Consider the following 22,624-nt stretch of genomic DNA (forward strand, 5'->3'; position numbering starts at 1 on the left):
TCAGTGCACGCTAAACGAGGCAATCGATCTCAATCTGTGTGTTTAGGTTCTTCACCTTCACCAAGTGTCGAGACACCCAGGTGCCCTTCCTGTGCAGTGACATTGCAGGTCTCCGTGAAAACGACCCCTCGATCCTGCCATGTGACTGGGAGTCTGAGGAGGGAGGCTCCCCTCCTCCAGACTATAACTCAGCCTTCCTCTACCCCTCCCTTTAGCATCCACGCTTGTGTGTTTCACAATTTCATACAGGGTTTATACAGCTTTTTATAATTTCTCCAGACCTCATCTTACACTTTTTAATTTACCCCACCTCACTTTTTATAGTATCTGCACGTCTAAATGCCCCAGATATTTTGGATCTTCCTCCTTCAGCCAAACTTCTTTAACCTCCTAGGACCTGGCGTCCACATATGTGGACATCACATTTTGGGTTATTTAGACCAAAATACTCAATTTTGCTCTACAAGGGCCTGATATCCACTTACGAGGACATTATACTGCTACTGTTCTATCAAAATTTTAAACTAATATCCTCATATGTGGCTCTTATTTTTCTTAAAAACAAAAATAAGGTGAAAAAAAAATCTGGTAATTCTTTGTTCTTACATTCATCGCGCCCCAATCTGCCCAAATATGGAAGAGAAATTAAAAATGAATGCCGTAGAAGAGTTCAGGTCTTAGGAGGTTGAGAAACTTTTGCAAAATCGCATGCTGTTGTACAGCAAAGCATCCTCACAAGTATTATCTCAGTGCTTTTCCATCACATTACCCCTTCTACGAGCAGCTAAGTCTTACCCGACAATACTTATACCCATGCAGTTATGCAGAATGTATTCACTAGTATGTAACTATCAGAGCTTATTGTACTGGTACTTCATGCCTGAAGCCTTGTGAAGAGGAGCACTGCTGTATAAAATAACTGCTCCTCTTGCACAACCACTACATGCTGGAAAAAGTTATTATCCACTGAATTATACAGCTAGACGCAATGTATGTACCTGTATTTATTTTAGTTATGCAACCAAAATGTTACTACCTTAAATTTGACCATTTGTGAGTGTAGATTTTACTCAGTTTCCACTTTAATAGGTACACGTAGCTGTAACTCTTGCTGTCCAACACAACAGCCTTGGTAGAAAATTACATTCATTAATGGGAACCTGCTATCAGTTTCCTTATTCCTACCATAAAAATACAGCGGCATGGCCATAATATTGAATGAGGTTACCATGTTAGTAAGTCTATATTTTCAACTTCTGCTTAAAACATCCGTTTGCAAGGGCAACCAGTTAGAGGGAAGCTGGTACCTAAAACTAGTTATTTTAGAAAGGTGACTACTGGAGTTGCATTAAGGCATAGTCTGAAGATAAACAAGGATTTTGTTTTTCGACAGTGAATAATGCAAAGCTGTTCTAATAGGAAGCATCTTTAGACGGCTAACTTTTCCACAGTCTCCTCCACAGACGAAACAAATCTATTTAATTTTATTTATATAGCATCAAATCCCAACAGCAGCCGCCTCAACACATTTCATATTTTACGGTAAATATCTGACAATGAAACTGGTGTGAGGACGATAGATCCTCCACGCTCTCCAAGACTCAATGTGATTTTTTTTTCTAGGCCACAGTGTTAGACTCCAAGATTTAAGTGTATCTAATAAACTGTCAACTGAGTATGTGTATTTTAATTCAATGTATTCTTTAATTCATAAAATGCTGGGTTTGTTTCCATTTGCAAAAACCTTTGAATGTGCAAAGATTCGCTTAGTTATGATTAGTTGATTCTGTTTGTATATTCCTCTTTATAATACTAGTTGGTTAGTTGTGGGCAGACAGCTCTGTTACTTCATCACAGCCCAAATCCGTATACAGCTGCTTTTGCCTTTTCTGGACAACATAAATGTGTCTTTTTTTTTCTATATCACATCCAAATGCAGGTTACACATTAAAGACCACCCTTTTTTTTTTTTTGAGGAGTGCATCCTCCATTGAACCCACCTCTATTTGAGGTGCTCTTTAGAAGGGATACCTGTATTGTTTTGTTTCCATTTAAGCCTAAGACGCTGCCATTTGAAGAAAAAAATTAAAATGCCCTTATTTTCACTGCAAAGTTATCTAAAAGCTCTGAAATCTCACTTTGGTGGAATACCACTGGAAAAGATTCAGTGTGCTCATGGACTCAGTTTTATTCCCAGATGAAGTCCTGTGTGTCACACTGCGAGTTTTTAACATGACCTTGCTGTGAAAATAAAAGCATCTTAATTTTATCTTGAAACAGGAGTGAGTTAGACTTTTTTCCATTTTATTTATTTGTGCAGTTTCAGCCTTTATTCTGATAAGTCGGTATAGGAAAGCAGGGAATGACACACAAGAAATGGTCCAGGGCAAGCTTAAAGTCAGGTCTCAGCAGCCTTTCGGCACAAGCCACCCACCCAAACAGATAAGCTACAGCAGTGCCTTAAACCAGTAATAAGTGAGGTTAAAGCCCATCATGCAGTTTCAAAGAAAACCAAAGAGGAATGTGTTTATAATACAGTAATATCCATGTTTTTATTATGTACGACTTATATTTTACCTATATATTAAAAAGTGATGGTCTCTGTAACTGCTCCCCCCCCCCCCCAAAAAAAAGACTCAACATCAGTATCAGTTTTGGTATTCTTTATTAAAATACTGCTGTACACACAAATATTGCAAAAATTTGAGACAAGAACACAAGAGGGGCTTAAAACATACTAAGATGGTGATTGTAGGTGTGTTGATGTTGGGGAAGAGGAGAAGGTCATCACTAATATTAACCGGAGTGTGTGTTATCATGTGGAATACAGTGATATGAGCACTGACGTTACACAGGCCGAGTCAGGAGGGGCGTGTGTGTTTTTCAAAATGTGTGCAAGTTTATTTCAAAGGGTTTCCTAAAGCACCACATTCACCAGATAAGTTTTGTCGGTTCATTTTTTTTCTCATTTACTAAAACAGAGGAAGTAGTACATGATCTAACACAGCCAGCACCCTGAAGATTTGTTGTTGCCCCCAAGAACAGACCGCACTGAAAAGCTCACGTAAAAGTCGACTGCATCTGGGACAGTTTACTTGATTTTGACCTCTATCATCATGATTCAACCGTGTCGACTGTGTGTTAAGAGTCTTTGTCACTTTAAAGTCTCGTGTTTGTAACATTTAAATGTTTCTATGAAAAATCTGAATCGGACGAATCAGCAATTGTAGCTTGGCAGAACTTAGCTTGTTGTTTTCTGGGTAATTGAAGGTAAATGAACAATGTCTGAATGTTAAATGAACCAAAAGTAGATCTGTGCTTCAGGGCAACATGAAATCCCCCCCCACAATGTCTTAAACTTACATTAACTTCCTAAAACCGCCATCTGAAGACGTCCCGCCCGCTCCACTGTAGCTCATCTATATGACTGGACAAGGGGCAGCCAATGACAGCCAGACACATTCAATCATTGGGCCCATCCAGCTGTTCGTCATCCTGAGAGAAAGCCAAGTCATCCAAGTGAGTGCAGCAGCCAGCGCTGCTGCTGTGTCTCCAGCACGTTTGTATTTCATGATCTTAAAAAATAAACACGCAAATAAAACAAATTACAGGTGGTGCCCTGTTTGTATCCTCCTTCCCCCTCCACCCCCTTCCCATTTACCTAAACCCCTGCTGGAATTGGTCCACAGAATTAAAAAAAAAAGAAAAAAAGAAAAAAAAGAAAACTTGACAGCCCTCCCAATTTCCCATCATGCATTCCTGCACAACAACTGAGCAAAGAAAAAAACAGCTGGGAAAAAGTCACAAAAGCATTGCTTTTTCTCAAAAGTAGAGGGGCCCAGACCCCCTGAGGGGAGGTGAAGTTTGGGATAAAAGGGAAGGAAAAAGAGGGAACAGTAAGAAAGAGACATATATAAGGGACATTAGGGGTGAGAAGATAGGTGTGGGACCAAATAAGGACATTCCACAAAGAGGCAGCTATGGCTCCACCTCAACAGAAGCCCCACCTATGGGCTACACCCAAGTGTTGGGTAGCACAGCCAAAATGACCCTTCCTTGAGCGGTAGATGCCACGACCGTGTCCATTGACCAAAGGTGGTTGCTGCATATGTAACAAACACTTGGTAGACGGCAACAGGAGAAGACACCCCTTCCTCAGTGCCAACAGAAACCACCATCCCCACCCCACCCCACCCCACCACCATCTCACACTACCTCAGGAGAAGACACCTCTTCCTGAGTGCCCATAGACACCACAAGTCTCCACCCACCCAATCCCAAATCCCATTCCATGCCACCCCACTGCAAATGAACCCAAATTCCATAATCTCCTTAACCAAAATGTCTGAAAACCTTATTTGTTTTCCAGTTTTACAAACCCTTCCCGCCCTACCCAAGTGGTTTTATTTCCTTTTGTCAAAGGGGAACCATCAACCAAGGCCAAAGCTAGTTAGCTGTCCAACTCCAATGAAAGCCTTGAGTGGTGTCTCCCGTCTCCAAGTGCTTCAGAATGAAGGGGTGTGGTCTCCAACCGGAAGAAAGATGCAGTCAGTAGAAAGCTAGATTTCTTTTTTTTTGTTTTTGTTTCAATTCCGAGTCTGCTCTGGTAATTTATGTCCATGTGTGATTTTAGCTCTCTGTTCACCCTGTAGGCCACTCACACATATTCATAAAAATAACAAAAATTAACAAAAAAATTAAAATCTTAGTGCATCCTCCTCAGAAAAATAAACCCCAGCTGTAGAAACAAACAATAAAAGCAGGAAAAGTTCAAAACGTCATGTTTTGTGTCTCACTTTGTTCCCCAAATCTTAAAAAAAATGTCATCATGTGTTCGTCACAGCTTCCATGTTTGTCCTTAAACTTTTGTTTTCCTCCTTTTGTTTTTAAACTTTCAGCTGTGGGGTTTAAGAAAACTAAAAAAGAAAAGTTACACTTTAGAAAAGCCTTCCTGGTGGACAGGGTCAGTGTATGTGACTGAGGTTCACGAAGCCCTGCCCCGCTGCCTTTGCCATGCTGATGTCATCTCTTTGAGCCTGGTCCTCCACTGTAGTGCAAAAATGTGCTCCAGGTCCCGGCAACTCCACCCTGCCAGGCCTGAAAGCGGCGCTACAGAGAGCCGGATGCAGCGGCCTGCAGCTCCTGGAAGGTACTGTCAAAGCAGCGCTTCAGGTCCGAGTAGGTCACAACCAGGACACTTTTCTCGTCCCGAGACACCAGGCTGATCTTCTCAGGAACGCCTGCGTCCAGCTAAATGAACACAAGAAACAGAACTTTTAAAAAAAAGTATATTTTGTAAGTGTTGTTTTCTGTTTTGCTACAGTTAGCATACAAAAGCAATTCATTCTCATGAGAAAAGCAACTGTTTTGACAATCAGTTGGGATCGCTTTTGCAAGTAACAAGGTCATGTGGGTGCACCGATAACAGGATAAGACTATCTGACACAAATTTAACAGTGAGTGCAGCTATTCATACAACAGTTTACTGAAATGAAAAGGCTGTAACTGCGAAAAGTCACAGCTTCAATTAGATTCAGGCTAATGAAGTGAAAAGAGGAACTAAAGTGTTAAGAAAAAGGGTGACAGCTTGACAAGGAAGTTAAACTGGTGGTTAAAAAGGATCTACACATGTATGGTGCTGGTTAGGACTGACATACTGTGTAATTCAGTGTTTTGGAACTGAAATTTGGAAAATCGCTACACTGTAAAACAGGTTAATCTTTTTTTTTTTTTACTTCCATTTAGCAGTCACTGGGCACATTAATGTGCGATTTTAGCCTATGCTATTGAAGCATTAACAGAAAATTGGGCTGCTGTGCATGTTTGCCTAACTTGTACACATTAAATAGTTCCATGAAGTGCACAACTTATCACATATCTGCTTATTTAAAAACAAAAGTATTAAAAGAGACCAAAAAAAGAAAGCTCCCTGACTTTGTTGAGGCAGGAGACGATGTGGCTGAGGTCAATCCAGGGCGTCCCCGCTTCTGTCACCTGGTGAAACAGGTGGTCCCGGAAAAGCTTCAACAGGTAGCGGTCGCCCGTTTCTGACCACGTTGGGTCCTTTTGGAATCTGATTGGCACAACACAAGACTATGCAGTTGTAACAGAAATAAATCACATACTATGATGCAATGTTCAACAAGTGGTACTTACTCTGGACGTTCATTTATGGTGCCCAGCTTGGCCAGCAGGCGAAAGAGTCGGCCATTTTGCACCTCCTGCAGAAAAAACAAAACAAAACAGGGGGGCCAATTTTATTTGTCTGCACCAGAAATTTTCATTTTTCTTTCAGTTGAAAGAAGCAACGTTGAAAGCAGCACCAGAGGAGAAAAATACTCTGCCACTGGAGGCGATAGCAGGCAGTAAAATTCTCCACTCATTACCAACATGCAGTGAATGCTGCTTTAAATTTTATTTTCATTCCTGCAGCTGTAAACAGAGTATAGATGTTAAGTGCAATGAATATGGGCCAAATGAGAGGGGGTTTAAATTTGATGGGTGGGACAGGGAGATAAATAAACAAACAAACAAACATATATTCCAGTGGGATTTTCTCTTATAAAACACCAATTTCAAATCAAAAGATCACGTTCCCCCTGCAAGGAATGCTTCCAAAAACTGAAACCGCTGCTGTTGACTTTCTGCCCATACATGGTGCTGAGCTCCGTTTTCTCTCACAGGGTCTACAAGATACTTCCCTCTGACTGAAAGTGAACCCAAAAAACAATTCTCTGAAATCAAAGACGTGCAAGACAGAAGTAAACCAATATTACACGTACATCATGGCTCCTACACATCAAAACCACCTAACCTAATCCACATAACTCATTTGAGGTTACTTAATAGAGAAAAGAATGATGTACTCATAAATATACATTGATTAGGGTGGAATTACGTGATGCATTCTCATAAACATCTTTAACTTAAATAATCCATTAAAAATAAATGCGAGCAGGTGCCAGTTTGTGGAAGTTGCCATGCTGTCTCACAGAACAGTGGCTGAGATAGACGTCGCTATTTCCCTGTTTGTCTGTGGCGCACCACGCACAAACAGCTCTTTTAACACTTGTATATGTATATTTTAATAATCTCCTTCTTGTTACACCCTCCCTCATTTCCACCTCATCCCTTATCTCCTGAACTGAACAAATGAACAAAAACAGGCATAAACATGCTTGTTTATTCCAGATACTGTCGCAGTTACTTATTGGCAGCAGATTACACGTGGGACCCTCTCATCTCTGGATAGCTGACAACAGGCCAGCTAAACAACAACAGATGGTTATAAGCTAATGGTATGCCAGTGAATGCTTGAGTGTCCCAAAATTCACACCTTCCCTCTGAAAAACAGCTTGTTTACACTCTCACATCGTGTCCAAGCCCAAGAATCTTAGACACTCTTCACCAACGCGTACTGTAACTTTAAATCTGCACCTAAAGTTGTTGAAAACGTGATGTAGCTCACTCCATGACAGATTATTGCAATGCAGCAAATTACAGCTCACCTTCATGTCTGCAGATATAATTAATTCCTGCCTCTCCTTTCTCTTCTTCCTCTCTGTCTCACCCTGTCAACTGTATCTTCACTGTTGAACAAAGTGACAATTACTGAAAATCAACTGGCCAATCATTTCGGCTCATTTGAAAATGTATTCAGGATTCATTTTTCTGTAACAGTATTTCCAGACTAGCTACTGTGTCCACTAACTGAATCAGAAGAAAACTACTAATAACACTAACAAAAAAAAAAAAAACTTTTTCAGGATCCAATAAACCTAAAGGGAAATAAAAACAGAATGCAATGATCTATTTGAACTATATATAGAGTTTAAAAATGAAAATGAGAACATCCAAAATGCTGAAACTAAGGAACTGATTCATAATAAATATTTGCTGTTTTGGAATTTGATACCAGCAACAAGTTTCGATGAGGTTGGGGACAAAGACCGGAATATTTTCATGGCGCTCAAAAAAAAAAAAAAAAAAAAAAGAGTTAATAACATCAATAGTCTGTGAAAAACTGTGGTTTTTCTCACTGTGATGCTGAGAAACAAGAATTTGGGGATTTTGTCAGAGCTTGGTCTAGTATATAAATAATTTTAAAAATTCAGCAAATGCAGACACATGCAAATATCGAGGCTCAACACCACTCAGGCCACACTGACTAAAAAGGAAAGCGGAAAACCATGCAAATGAAAGAACTTGTATTAACAAGATCCAGAAACGCTGCCGTCTTCTCTGAGGTGAAGTGTTTACCTCTACTGTGGCCTGGCTAATCAACATTAGACATTCTTTCTGCAAATCACAGATGCTGGGTTCTTCAGGCTGAATTTGCCTGCCATTAGAGCAAAGTCTTCATGACTGTGTGGTGCTGCATTATTGCACAAGACGGGTAACTTGCACATCTGTGACGATACTACCAATACCAAATGACGTATATAGGTTTATGGGGCAGTTTTTTCAGTAAGGCAATGCAAAACCACATTACGCGTCTGTCTGGGGATTTGTGCTTTAGGGTGAAAGCTATGCCATAACATCAAACCGGTCTGGATCACACCCCTTAACCTGACAAAAGACGGCAACTATTGTGATTGGCCTTTTCTCCACTGTTGATTCATCCTGTGCATTTCTGGCTACTTTTTCCCCGCAACTTTTAAATTTATAAGTGAGAATAACAATCATTGTCTCTGTAGAATGGATAATAATCAAAATAATAATATAAGAACTCACAAATGTCAGCAAATTCCCAGAGGGAGAATGATTAAATGATCAGAATGGATGTGAGGGAATGAACAAAGGAGGGGAAAAACTAGAGGGACAAAAAATTAAACAAACAAACAAACAAACGTCCCAGCAACTGTATTTCTTTCTATTGGCTGGCACCACATGTAAACAACCGGGACACAATCACATGGTAATTAACACACAAAGCAGCTACACAAGCATAAATGCCAGCCACTTACACTGGCTACATCATAGCTTCTACAGACATTCACTGCAGAAGCCTAAATCAGGGCTGACTGCAGTTCAGGTCTGTCGCACTTAAAAGCGTTAATTTACAAAAAATAAAAACAACCACCAGTGCTACCCCCCTCAGCCTTCTAGTAGACACACCTGTGCACCTGTTCAAAATTGCACGTCCGCTTGTTCTCAAGTTATCGCAGTCACAAGATTTTCAGAAAACTTACTCTGAGCTTGAGATTCAAGTTACTGAGATTCAAACATGTCCAAGAAATGTAAGTAGATGCACCTATGGAATGAATTTGAAGCTCCTGCACTGACTGGCTGTCCAGTTATCGGATTCATAAACTTAGCTGCCCAAATCGCTCGCCCGCCCAGCGGGTTAACGGCAATTCACCCATCCTTTTACCACTGAGGGGTAACAGTTACAAAAGGAGATTGTGAGGTATTACAAAACTGAAATACTGTGAAAGAATGAGGTTGAGGCAAATGAAAAGCTTAGAGGGACCTGTTAAAAGAATGAGGTGCAAACAAGGCTCTGTCCAAGCTTCTGTTAAAAGATCCTCCTGGCAATTAATTCACACAGTTCATACAGTTTAGGAGAAAAACATTTCAAATCTCCTCTTTGTATCGTTAGCAAATAACCATAGTGTTTAAATTACATATCGTTTACTGTTAACATACTGCTACGGATACATTGTTTGGAGGGGGTCTCTGGAGTTGACTGAACAGTGTCTGTTTCATTTTGTTAACCCTCTCCCTATCTGATGAACAGTTACAGCTGCAAGCAGAGCCAAACATAAGATTTCCTTTGTCTACCTCAAAATCATTCAATCTGATGTGTTCCAGATGGCTAAAAATATCAAGCATGGGTACCAGTGGTAGATACCAGCTGTATTTGTATTACTACATCTACATCACAAGAAAACAAAACAATGAGTGCTTCTTGGCAAAATGACCAAATTAGAATCTAAATGAAAGATTAACGAGTGTCTTTAAAAGCAGCATCATGACTGAAGCAACAACAACCTGTAACTTAACACAGCAGCACTGTTACAATGATGCAACCACAAACTCAAAATGGTTTACATGAAACTTTTAACTTTCAAATAAAGCTTTTCTTCAACAATATAAGAGTGACCAGGAAAACGCAGGGGGCTACTGTTATTTTTATACGCGCAGGCATGCATTCAGCAGCGTTTGACGTGATAGGCAGGAAATCTACATACTGTCATTAGCTGAGTTTGGACTAAAAAACTTATACTACTGAGAACCATTTGTGTTCTCATGAAACATTACTGACATCACTCAAATTTAAAGAACTCTGTTTTGATAACACCTACTCAGAATAGATAGTAAATAGGGTCTGCAGCTAGGAGGTTTAAAAAACACAAACAAACAAAAAAAAACAAAACCCCACAAGCTACTTCACTTGGCGTGTCAGCACAGAGACAAGGCCGGAAGAGGAAGCTGGGGCCTGGCCGAAAGAAAAAGACTGAGATGGGGTCGGGTTGGGCGTTTCACACATTGATGCTCCAACAAGTCCACAATATACTGTACAACATCCTGTGCGCACACACACACACACACACACACACACACACACACACCCACACACACACACACCCACAACTTCCCTATTTGCTAACCAAGGCAATACCCCCTTTTATCCACCGCACATGGAGTAAACAATATGGCTGAATCATGTTACAGACACGTTTTCTGTTCAGACCTTCTCTGTGTATTCAACATAACCTTCATCATACCTTGGCCAGATCTTCCTCAATGACGTCATTCCTCATCTGCGATGCATCCAGTTGTGTGTAGAATCTGGCTCCAATCATCGGCATGATGTCATTGACGCTGCGCAGGCGAGACTGTTCGGTCAGCAGATACCTGCAAAACACAGCAACAATTTACCTTCGCGTGAGTTCAGGTCAGGTGCCGCTGCACTCACAAGAAGGCGGTCTCTTTACACACTGCCATTTTCTTCTTCACTATTAAGTATAAGGTGCAAGCCGTGCACAAAAAAGGTATAAAACACTGCTAAAACCTTAAACAGCACCAAGTGTGAGTGCTTCAATTAGAAGATCAAACGCTACTAACCAATGAGATTCCAGCTTTCTCTTATATGCTAAGTTTTGGTTAATTTCATCTATACGCAGACAAAATTAAGTGAAAACTCAGCTGACATGTTATTATGCTACAGTAGCTGCAGTAGCCTGAGTATATTGCATGTCACAATTTACTGAAGTATAAAAGCATCAGTTCTATTAAGAGGTCAACTCTCACTTCATTTACAGGACGCAGATCTGATAAGTCAATGGCCGTTAAACTTCAAAGGGTGTTTAGCTTCACACCACCACAAAAAGGTCACATTGACTGAAAGTCCCTGCAGATATTTTTCTCAGCTCTTCTTACTTATTCAATACACAAATCGCATGATTGCATGTTTAGGTGCTGAAGACCTCGCCTTATAAAAAGACGTTTATAAAGATAAACGTCTTTCAGATAACAGAAATACTGCATAGGACTAACACAGACACTGAGAAATGCTTGAAAATGCATAAAATCTGACTATTTGAATCCTAGGTCAAGATATTTTTTTTGTAATGTTCTAATCACTTCTGATTACAATTAATCCTACAGAAGTTTGACACGACTCCAACGTTGCTGACAGGTATCGCTACAATACCTGTCAGCAGAAGTGCATTGATTGCTCGTGGTAGAGCTAACATAACATAGAGGAAGCTAACAGTAAGTACTCCATTCTTGCCCCACGGACAGCTTTTATTTGTGTTTTTGAAATAGTTTAAGTTAAACCACGGATTGTGGTCAGAATGAGTTGACAACACTTTTTTGGTCAGTCTCAATGTGGTTGTGTTTGTTGCAATACATGTACAGAAGCCTTTATTGCGCTTATGGTAAAACCAATGCGTTTACCACCACGTCCATTAATATTGTTTCACATCACACGAGTTTGTCAGCTACACTGACACGCGACATGTGTAACAGGCAGTAAAATAAGGAACATACAAAGGAAATAACAGCAGTATGTAGCAGCCTTTGGACTCTCACACTGAGCTAGACTAATACAGATAAATCAGGTGGACAATGTTAACTGACTTGTTTACTTTTCATATTATTAATTTAGGTCCGGTTGCCATTTAGTCATCGTAATAACAAGCACCAGACCATCACCTTAGCCACTCTAGCACCAAAAAACAGGGATGTAAACTGAAGATTCCTCCAAGCTACAGATACCAGTGATAACCCAAAACAGGTATTTAGTGCAGGCATTTTAGTCCCCCCCCAAAACTGGGTAACATCACACCAACACCCCCTTACAGAATGAGGTTCTTGAGGTCTGAAGAGTAGTTGATAGACACCAGCTCCATGGCCTTCTGCAGGTTCTCCCTTTGTATGCCAGCCAGGGAGTTGCATGCCAAAGCCAGCACAACCTTGCCCAGTGACACGAGATCTGCTTGCTACAAAAACAACACAAAAATAAACTTTAACCGCACTTCCTCAGCTTTTGAAGTAAGACAGAACGACAGTACTAAAATAAAATAATTTCACATGAAGCTGATAAAGTACCTGGTACTGTGGCATCAGGGCAAGATGATTGGTCTGACTGTTGTCAAATGTTAAGACATCAAACACCCCAACACAGTTCACCCGTAACCTACAAAGATTCACGCATTAGGCATTAGGTAACGTACACGTTTGTTGTGCGTGCACAGTAGCATTGCTGTGAAAAACGTAAGCGCTGAATGAAAATATTCTTTTGCTTTTAATAGATTTTTTTTTTTTTTACACTTAAGTCATAGTTTTATCTCTGAGCTTAAACAATAAATTCATGTTCTTTCATACATGGACATTTATGGTTATAAGAGACAGGCTATGATTCTTATATCCATACTGAACAATGAAATATGTGCTTAGATACTTGAATAGCGTGTATACCTGGTCTTGCCAGTGATGAGAATTTTGCTGGGGTCCATCACACGGCAAGCCAGGCCCGCCGTGTGGATGGTGCGCAGGGCTGAGCTGAGCTGGACGATGTATGCCCAGATGAGGGATTCTGGGAGCAGACCCGCGTGCTGCCGTGGTGGAGGGGGTTCATGTTGTCCTGCACATGAGAAAAAAGTTTTATTGCACAAAAGTGGTGTGAGGTTTTACATTACTTATGAACTAAACCTCAGACTACTTCCTCAGTAACCTTATCTTCGTGACAAGCTGTTTCTTAGAGGTCTGACATGAGTAAAAATGCATGAACTTCAGTCTGAGGATTAACAAGCTGATAGTTTTCTCAGCAACAGTGCAGACTCAGAAAACAACTAAAAATTCCTGATAAAAATCAAGAAGCTCAATGACATATTGTTTACTGTATCTTTAAAACAAAAAATCCAGACATACAGTTAAAGAAATATAACACTATACAATATACGAGTATTATTCTGACCCATACTGAGATTACACTGCTTTTGCATCCATGCTGTGCGACATTCCTGCTAATGTGTAAATCTCCAGCAAAATTCAAATTCAATTCTTTCTCATGCATCTAAATTCAGTGTCTCTTAGAAGGCAAATATAGATTAAAAGAACGGTACCAAAACACAAAATTAAATCACTTTTACACTATGCTGCATTCCTGTTAATTGCAGCTTTGTTTGCAGTTAAGAAGTGACTTAATTGCATTTTCTAAAAACAAAATATGAAGGAATTCATTCCATTCCTTGCAGCTGTCCAACAGATGCACATTAAACTAGTTGCAAAGCACTCAACAGCTGCGAGATCACTGTGAGGTTTTGCATTGTGCGCAGGTTTTACGAATTTGGAAAAATTGTGCAAGAGGATAAAGTCATCCACAACTTTTCTGAAGCCTTCGTTATGTACGTGTTTGGTGGACACACATCAAATGTTACTGGCATTGGAGATTTCAGTGTGGTTTTGTGAGCTGATGGAGACCCTGATGTGCTGTACAGGCTTCTTTTTGGCCTTCATGCATTTAGTCAGCAGTTTATTTTCAGACAGACGAGTAAGTTAGCTGTGTTGCTTTGTGGTGCACACAACTCAGTACGCTTTGCATAGGATTTATTCTTGTTTAAAAATCACTTGCACTGAAGCCAAAGTATTTCCAGTCCTGACATTTGATTTTTGTTTTTAAACGGCCTGTTACATCTTATATTGATCTTTTAACAAAGTTTTCCTGGGCCAGACTGCATCCTGGAAACTTCAAGCAACCGGATGCAGGGAACAGCTGTGACTAGCACATGCTGTTAGGGTCATGGGAGACGATTAAGGAGCACTTGGATCTGCTCTTACTTTGCGTTCTATTCATGTAGCACGCAATTTTAATATCAGTCAATTATGGTCATTTAATTGTGGGAAGCCAAAGTTGTGACCGAGATTAAAATCTTATTAACTGTGGAAGCCTACTTCACCTAAAACTGACGAGTTCACTACATCACTGAGAACCGCTAATGAAATTCTTATTCTTACTCATCAAAATACTCACAGTTTGATCTCATAAGGCAAGGCCGCTTACCGTTTCTAGAAATCGTGTTTATTATTGGGGCAGTACTCACTTCTTTCTCGTAATCCCCCTGCAAGTTTTACAACCAACGTGAACCACTCGCATTGGGTAATGTAAGTCAGGCAGTAGTGTTAGGGTGTGTACAACACAATCAAACCACAATGCAACATGTGAGAATAAGGAACCTGTTTGTTTCACTAAAGACCATCCCAGAATGAAATGGCTTCAGATTACGTTATCTGGTATTTAGGTGTATAATCATCATGTACCCGTGTGCAAAGGCATCTGAGAGACGCTATATGCACACACGTGCTTGTATATACATCTCATTTGTTGTGGTTTCTTATCAGTGTTTGGAATGGATGACACAAAGACCAAGGTCTGAATGCCTCTGCTTCCTCTGTCTGTCATTCCTGTATACAGACTATTTAACAGCACCTGCCTTAGGATCAGTTTCAGCCACAGTTTCCTCCAAGTCCCCGTGTGTCTATCACAAAGACCCATGCTTGCCAACCGTCAGCTTAGGCTACCAAACAAGACTTCAAAAAACACAAAAAAAAAACCCTCTCCAAAACATATTTTTAGACACTTTGAATTTCTTAAAAACATGTATTATTTGTTTGCACAATCTAACCCATCTACCTACATACGTGCACAACTGTATGCAATGCAATCATGAAAGCATGCACTCAAATAGACTTGGGCCGATGACCTCATTATCAAACAAGTAAACAGAGTCGAAATGTGTGAAGGGGAGGGAGTGCAGAAAGGCGTGTGAGGTGATGCTAGGCCTATTCGTAGCAAAGGACGAGGAAGGGAGGGACAGTCAGCATACCCCATTTCCTTTTGGTGAAGTACGAGTCTGCTGCTGGGTCATTAAAGTGTCTGCTGAACATGGTTTCTGCACCTGCATGGAAATCATACGAGAACACCAAAGCTGGGGAAGAAGATAAAAGCGTGAGAAAACATTAGGGCTGAAAAAAAAACTCCCCAAAATGCTTTCTTTGTCATGTAAAACGAATTTAAAAAAAATTGCATCTATTAGCTAACTGGATACTTCGACTCCAGCTAATGCTCAACAACAATTTATTTGTCACATAGCTTTAGTGTCAGATATTCACATTCAGAGTTAAAATCTAAAGCTGTAGTAACAAGGAAATTACCACATGGCAAATTTGAGCCAATTTAGTATAAAATATAGTTATGTAACCAGATAAAATGCAAGTCTAAAATCATGTAGCTATATAAAATTTCTGTTCAAATACAGGCAAGCATTAAATCGACAAGTCATGTTTAGCCGATTACACTCACAGTGGTCTCCAAAGGCCTTGGTGGTGAAGACCTCTCTCAGTGTTACAGTGTTTGAGTGCTGAACCTTCTTCCACATGTCCACCAGCATCATGCACTTTGTGTTAACGAGGCGGAAACCTTTGCATATTAAAAATATGAATTATTTATAAGACATTCATTTTATGTTAGATTGGGATTGCAGATCATAAAACACACACACACACACACACACACACACACACACACACACACACACACACACACACGATGCAAATCAATAAAATTAATATTCAGTTTTATCTGCTATAAAACGAAAGCAATTTCCACAACTTCTTTATTAGGCTGTGGGAAGGTAACTTTTAATGTTTAAATCTATGGAGTTTAAAGTTTCAGAACGTCCTTGGCATTAAAATAATTTGATTAAATTCATTTATTAATTATTGCTCTGTGAGTTAAATCCCAATATTAACATTATTTTCTATAGCATTCATCTCTTATCTTATTTCCAGCAGTGCTGATTTCTACTGTTAATGCTGATATGGTCTCTATCATCATCATATTCATCTTACATGCTTCTTATTGGAGTAGGGGGTACTCATAGGGATTATTTTGTGAAGAAGCGTCAGATGATATGTGAAAATTCCCTTTTATGTCAAGAAAACAGAACCTGACAAAGAAAGCCGTCTTAACAGAGACAGCTGATAACCACTGTGCGACTGGGATTTTCGGTTTTGTCAAACCAGCTTGCTCACTCACACACAGTCACACTCACACACACACACACAGAGCTGAAATGAAGCTTCCGTGGGGTATACCTCTCTGGTCTGGACATTTACCAAATGTAGTAGACAAGATCAGAAAGCTTGTTGTATGCTGTTGTTACAGAAATACTCATTTGGGGAGGAGCAGATCCTTGAAAGAGCATGAAGGTGGAACTACACCTGCTTGCTGGATTCACCCAGGTATTGAATGTTCTATTCTAACATGAACTCAACTGGACATTAAGTAAACGTTGCATTACAGAGCTTACGAGATAAAAATCTGTTCTGTCAGACTGAGTCACAGCTCCCCCCAAGTAATGTATTGAACGTTTAGAGCTGCAGTGCACCCATGAAAGCATTTAATTAAATTCAACTCAACTTTATTTATATAGCGCCAAATCACAACAACAGTTACCTCAAGGCACTTTATAATGTAAAGTAGACCCCACAATAATACAGAGAAAAAAAACCAACAAACATATGACCCCCAATGAGCAAGCACTTTGGCAACAGTGGGAAGGAAAATTCCCTTTTAACAGGAAGAAACCTCTGGCAGTACCAGGCTCAGGCATTACAATACAACATTACAATATTAGAAATGCTGGAACAGCTTCTTTCGCTTATTAAACTGGGCTATCGGGAGGGTGAATCAACTCTTAGGATTATCTGACATGGTGTGTGGCATCTGAGAAAAATGCATATGATGATCACATTTCTTACCATGTATCCTCCTCAGGCAGTACGGTAAGTCATCTTTGCTATTCACTGCCTTGTAGCACGAGGTGATGTAGCTGAAGTTGCTGGTCTTCTGCATGCGGTTTGGTGGGGGAAGGGGCTCGAGGGGAAACAGGCTGTGATAGCTGTCCACCTCAGATGGTACATCTACCAGAAACAGGCATTTTTAGAGAGGGAAAAAACACCACATACTGCACAAAAAGTAAAGATTTAAAATGTAAGTGGCAACTAGGGTTGAGCGATATGTAAAAATTTTCCAACCGACAATCCTTAGTCCAATAATTGACAATGGGCGATATAGTCACTTTTTGATTAGTGCCTTAAAGGAGACACTGAAAAGCTGTCTGTTGCTCCACAGCACTGCTGACGTGCTGTGTTTGTGGTAGTTGCAATCTTAGCTACTGACACACACTAAACACATACCCACAGAGCCCACAACCAACATATTGCACACTAACAGGACAGAATAACTCTACATCAGACTTGCAATGAGCACTAGTGCTAGTTTGTTTACATGTAAATATAGAAAATAGAAACTGAAACAGCCATTTAGTTTTATAAGCGCATGTTTAAGGTCAGTTGTCACAAGCATCCCTTATGTCAACAATGTAGATGCTCTACCTGGATTTTCTGAGTGGTCAATTTGGGCCATGGTTATTAGATGTCTGTTTATCAACTCCTGAAGAAGAAACAAGTGGACAAGACATCAGTTATAAAGCTCCAGAGAAGAGAAGGGGAATGTTTGGTCAACAAGGACAATACCTGTCGAAGCTCATCAGCCATGAAGAAGGACGGGGCATTGGCTTTCGGCTGCATGTAAGCCACATGTGGCGCCGTGGGGGGATAGATATGGTAGGTAGGAAACACCTGCAATAACCAGAAAAGAGAAAATACAGCTTCCTATTTATTGAGAAATGGAAACCAGTCTGATCATACAAATATTGTTTTTGGGCAGCTATGTAAATGAATGCGAGAGAATGAAACTCTTGTGATGTCATAAAAAACAAAAAAACAAAAAAAAAACAAATTACAGTCCCTATTAGGCCATGAAGTTACATCTCAATGCAGCCTATTAAATAAGACTCACATTTATATCAAAACTTAAAAATGCAGACTGATTTAAGTGATATTCATTTTGTTGTGTTTAAAGTGACTGAATGCATCTGCAGAGTGTATCCGTACCATCCCAGCCATTGGTGCCGGGGTGTTGTCCGTGTAAAAGTAGGTCGTCCCCCCTACAGTCTCTTTCTGGATAATGTGTGCACCCTGGTCAGACGCGGTGGTGGGCACCATGTAATTGGCAGGGTTTGGGGTGTGACTGCGTCGACGGGGAGCAGGTGAGGTGTGTGGTGTAATTTTAGGGGAGTGAAGAGGAGAAGATCCCGCAGACAACGACATTCCTGAAAAAGGAGACAGAACGTGAGAAATGTTTCTTAAGAAAAGATTTAATTTCACAGTAATATATGAGGGAAATCCCTCACGAACTCAAGTATTACAATTTCTAAAGATGAAAAACAAAATTGAGCCCAACAGAAAGTGTTTGGGTAGAGGGTAGTTCTCAAAAAACCCACACCTGGAGCCAGGGCAGCAGCTGTGGAGCTGCTGAGACCAGGATGTGCAAAGAGAGGTGAGGGGAAGGCCTGGACAGTGGACTGAGCCATATTGGCCATACGTGGAGCTCCCTTAGGGATGAATTCACTCGCTGCCGGGTTAGGAGCCTGCCAACACAAATGAAAACAATGGAAAAATTAAAAGTCGTCTATCAGTCTTGTTGGAGGCAAATTAAGTCATCTTTGTCAGGCTTCAAGTACTTCCTTATATAAAAATGTAATCCTGAACCCTTAAAGAACTTTAATGCTATGACCCGATGTTTGTACGCTCACCTTTCTCCTTTGGGAAATGCTAAGAGCACCAAAATCACTGAACAGTGAGGACGTCGGGGAGTTCACTGGATCTGCAAAGCACAAAGTGTTAAGGGCCTCTTCCAAACTTCAGTGGATGAGTGTCAGCTAGTGCCCCAAAAATATCTCAATACAGCTTACCATGAGTGCTGTGGCTGAAGTTCTTGGCACCATCGTTGAGAAGACTGGGAGAGCTGCTGCTGGTAGTCATTCGCTAAGGAGAGCAGCATCCAGAGGAGATGTGTTACAAAAAGCACCCCGCCGTCCAATTATGTTCATCAAAATACAACGAAGTACCATAAAATAATTTAACTGCAGGGCCTTAGTCTCCAATTATGCTTTCAAAGACCTAAAACTTTTTTTTTGTGGTGGTAGGTTGGAGCTGCTGGTAGCCAGTTGCTTTATTAAACCTATAAATGTTTTGGTTCCAAAGTAGTTGGCTACAAATTCAGCTGCCTCTTTCATGAGGCCAAGGTTTTGGATATAGTCCAACTTCACTGCTTTGGGCTGGTTACGTCACTCTTTGTTTTGCTCTGTAGCATTCTGTCAGCTTGAAATAGGAGCACATGAACCAACTCTTCACCTGGCTCCAGGTTCTGGTTTGAGTGGCCCTCAAGCTCACAACAGATCTCCCAGAGAGCTGAACAAGGACTACCATCACTAGCCACAGTCCAAGACAAAGGATTCAGAGCTGGTCTAAAAGCAAGATGAGAGACTCACTGGAGAGGCAGCTCAATGACATTAAACACTGGCCAAAAAGCAACGCAGTCCACCTGCAGAGTCGAGTTTAGATCGTTAGCAGCATCTGAACTTTCAAAAACATACCTGAGGGCATTGTCTACTAGTAAAGTTATTGCATACGGCACAGAAAAAAACAGAAATAAAGAAATGAAATAAGGTTCAACCCTAACATAACCATGTTGCCAGTCACGTACATGTGAAAACCACCGACTGGGGATGTAGCGATATACCCGCCAGTAAATGCCTCGATGACTCCCAACAGCAAAAGATGAAACTTAATGATGGCAGTGGCTGACGTTAACCTATTGTGTCACATCGATTTCACAGTAGCTAAATGTTCAAAGTTGGAGTGATGGAGAACTTGAAGACTTTGGTTTATTGTGAAGCTGTTTTTATGCTTCCCTGTAAAAAAGAAAGGGCAATAACAAAAAACTCAATACAGAAATGTAACTGGTATACCATCAACTCAGAATTTCACACGCATTGCATTCCTAACATAGCAAAATAAAACACGCATATATTCATTTTCAATTCGTTTAACTGTACATTTACTGTGACAGACCTACAGCGTCCCTCTTGTACCTGCATCATTGAGTATTTAGGCTCTGCTGGACTTCCAAATCCATTGACCCCAATAAAGCTGCTGCTGAAGTAAGAGTTGGTAAGATTGGCATCGCTCAGGGTTGCGCCTTCCATCCCTGGGACTGTAGATGACAATAAAAGCAGAGTTTTGCAGATTAGGACTGCAGACTGACCATGTCAGTTAGAGATAATTTCTTACACAGTTCAAAAGGTAATGCACTCATGCTAATGTGTGCACAACTGAGCGCGTCTTCAGCCAATCACAGTTTGAAAGCATGTAAACAGTGAGCCGCAGCTGAAGCTTGACCCAAGGTGATAGCTACCACCAGCAAACTTTTTTAGTAATACTTCCAGGGCAGCTTTTAATGCACGACTGCAAAGTGCATGCTACTTAAACACAAAAACACAACACACAAAAACAATGCCTACTAAACCGTTAGCGTAGGTAGGCTAGTGTTAGAAAAGACTCAACTTGGAGAACAACACTAAACTTTACTTTAAGTTAAGTGAAGAAGAAAATGCAAAGTGCTGATAAAAACACCCATTTCTCCTTTTTGGAGGAGAAACCCAAACAGGTAGAATAAGTTAAAGTAGTCAGTTTAAACATAGTTTAGCTAACGCTAGCTGGCTATTAGCTGCAGGAGCTAACGTTAGTGGGACGCGGATTTCTGCCCACTCACAGCTGTCACACAACACAACAGGCCTCGGCTACAGCAGCATGGCTCATGTTTTGTGTTTTTAAGATACTGGTAACACAACGTGTAGTCAAAACTTGTGAGACGATAGCTAAAGAGCGCGATATATGCTAGTTGCACGCTGGGCTGTTTTGCTAATGTCTGGCAAGTAAAAGTAAACCACGTTGTTTTGGCGCTGAGAGGCCTCAGTGAATCCTCGGGCTAAATTTTAACAAAGCTCCATGAGGCCCGAAAGTAAAGTCACAGTCAGTCACCCTGCACGAGGCCTTGGTTTACAGTCATTTGTACTCACTGGTTAACAGCTGCCCCTCCAGAGACGTACTCGCAGGCCCCAATGTTTCACTCTTCTTGGGCACGCCGGTGCCCCCACCGCCCGGGCAGCCCGCCGCGGAGCCGCCAAGGGAATACCCCGCTGGCGTCCCACCACCCCCGGCCATGGACAACGGGACAGGGCTGCCGCCGCCGCCGTGCAGCGGCAAACTCGCCAAGGACGGATCCTCATGCAAGAACTGACACTCATCTCCATAAAAGCAGGTTTTGTCTTTTGCGTAGTATCGACAAAACTTCACCTTGACATTGGGTATCCCGGCACCCCCGAGCGGAGCAGCTGAAGGTGGGAGTCCACTGTTCATGGCACTGCTGCTGCCGCCACTGCTGCCGGAAGACGCTCAAACATAGAGAGATGCAGGAAGCTAGCGTGCTAGCCCGCTAGCTTTCAACCAGTTTTCACTTAAAGGAGCGGGTTAATGTCACTTCGGGTGGTGGAAAACACTTAAGATCCCAGAGTACTCACATTCTAAGGCTAAGGAGCATTTTGGTTTGAGGAAATATGACTGCATGTGAAATCCTGGTCGTCGTTGTTGCTTTTGTTGTTGTCGCTATCCATGCAGCTGCCTTCGCAAAGTAGCCTGTTGTTGTTGTTTTTTCCGCTCGCAGCCTCTGTGCTGTGCTACAGAGCCGCTAGCATAGCTGTGCATTGTGGGTAAAACAAATTGTATCTGCTGGATGCAAACTAAATTTGAGGTATCTGATGTTGACAAAGATATAGGGGGAAATTTTCTTTTTTTTTCTTTTTTTCCTTTTTTTTTTAGCGCGGTTATCATTCAGAATTAAGAAAATGATGGAAACATTGTAGAACATTTTAAAATAAATTTTAAAAAAAGAGAAAGAAAAAATAAATTACTTCTTATTTTTGGTCTTACTGGATTATGGTACAAATATTTCCCAGCATGCATACAATATCTCTCTTCTCCCTCTCTGTCATGTTGATAACGTAGAAACCAGCCTCTTCAGTTTTTTCCTAATAAAAACACGCAGAAAAAAATGATTGTACTTCCATTTTTTAAATCCCCAACAATAACGAGAAAACAGTAGTTTCTTGCGTGTATATTTTAGGCTCTCAGCGTCATCCAATGG

The 22,624-nt window shown here is 40.9% G+C and overlaps 2 protein-coding genes across 2 annotated transcripts in view; one reads left to right on the top strand and one right to left on the bottom strand.

The window, feature by feature from the left end:
* Nucleotides 1-2,859, top strand: part of flt1 (fms related receptor tyrosine kinase 1) — a 49,957-nt gene extending 47,098 nt beyond the window's left edge. The window contains exon 30 of the mRNA XM_006794558.3: nucleotides 47-2,859. Coding sequence (XP_006794621.2) covers nucleotides 47-215 — 169 coding nt within the window. The 3' untranslated portion in view covers nucleotides 216-2,859. The remainder of the gene's footprint in view (nucleotides 1-46) is intronic.
* Nucleotides 2,649-22,159, bottom strand: pan3 (poly(A) specific ribonuclease subunit PAN3). Its single transcript, XM_006794556.3, has 18 exons — nucleotides 21,501-22,159; nucleotides 20,514-20,635; nucleotides 19,332-19,404; nucleotides 19,173-19,243; nucleotides 18,863-19,007; nucleotides 18,472-18,689; nucleotides 18,052-18,156; nucleotides 17,911-17,968; nucleotides 17,275-17,436; nucleotides 15,815-15,931; nucleotides 15,339-15,440; nucleotides 12,931-13,096; nucleotides 12,562-12,649; nucleotides 12,313-12,452; nucleotides 10,731-10,860; nucleotides 6,157-6,221; nucleotides 5,935-6,073; nucleotides 2,649-5,250 (listed from the first exon to the last, which is right to left on the bottom strand). Exons 1-18 carry the CDS (start codon nucleotides 21,838-21,840, stop codon nucleotides 5,110-5,112), a joined length of 2,382 nt encoding a protein of 793 aa, XP_006794619.1. The 5' UTR covers nucleotides 21,841-22,159; the 3' UTR covers nucleotides 2,649-5,109.
* Nucleotides 22,160-22,624: the final 465 nt, after the last annotated feature.

This window comes from Neolamprologus brichardi, chromosome 9 (assembly GCF_056152115.1).
Source record: "Neolamprologus brichardi isolate AB-2024 chromosome 9, ASM5615211v1, whole genome shotgun sequence".
In the NCBI taxonomy this organism is placed as follows: domain Eukaryota; kingdom Metazoa; phylum Chordata; class Actinopteri; order Cichliformes; family Cichlidae; genus Neolamprologus; species Neolamprologus brichardi.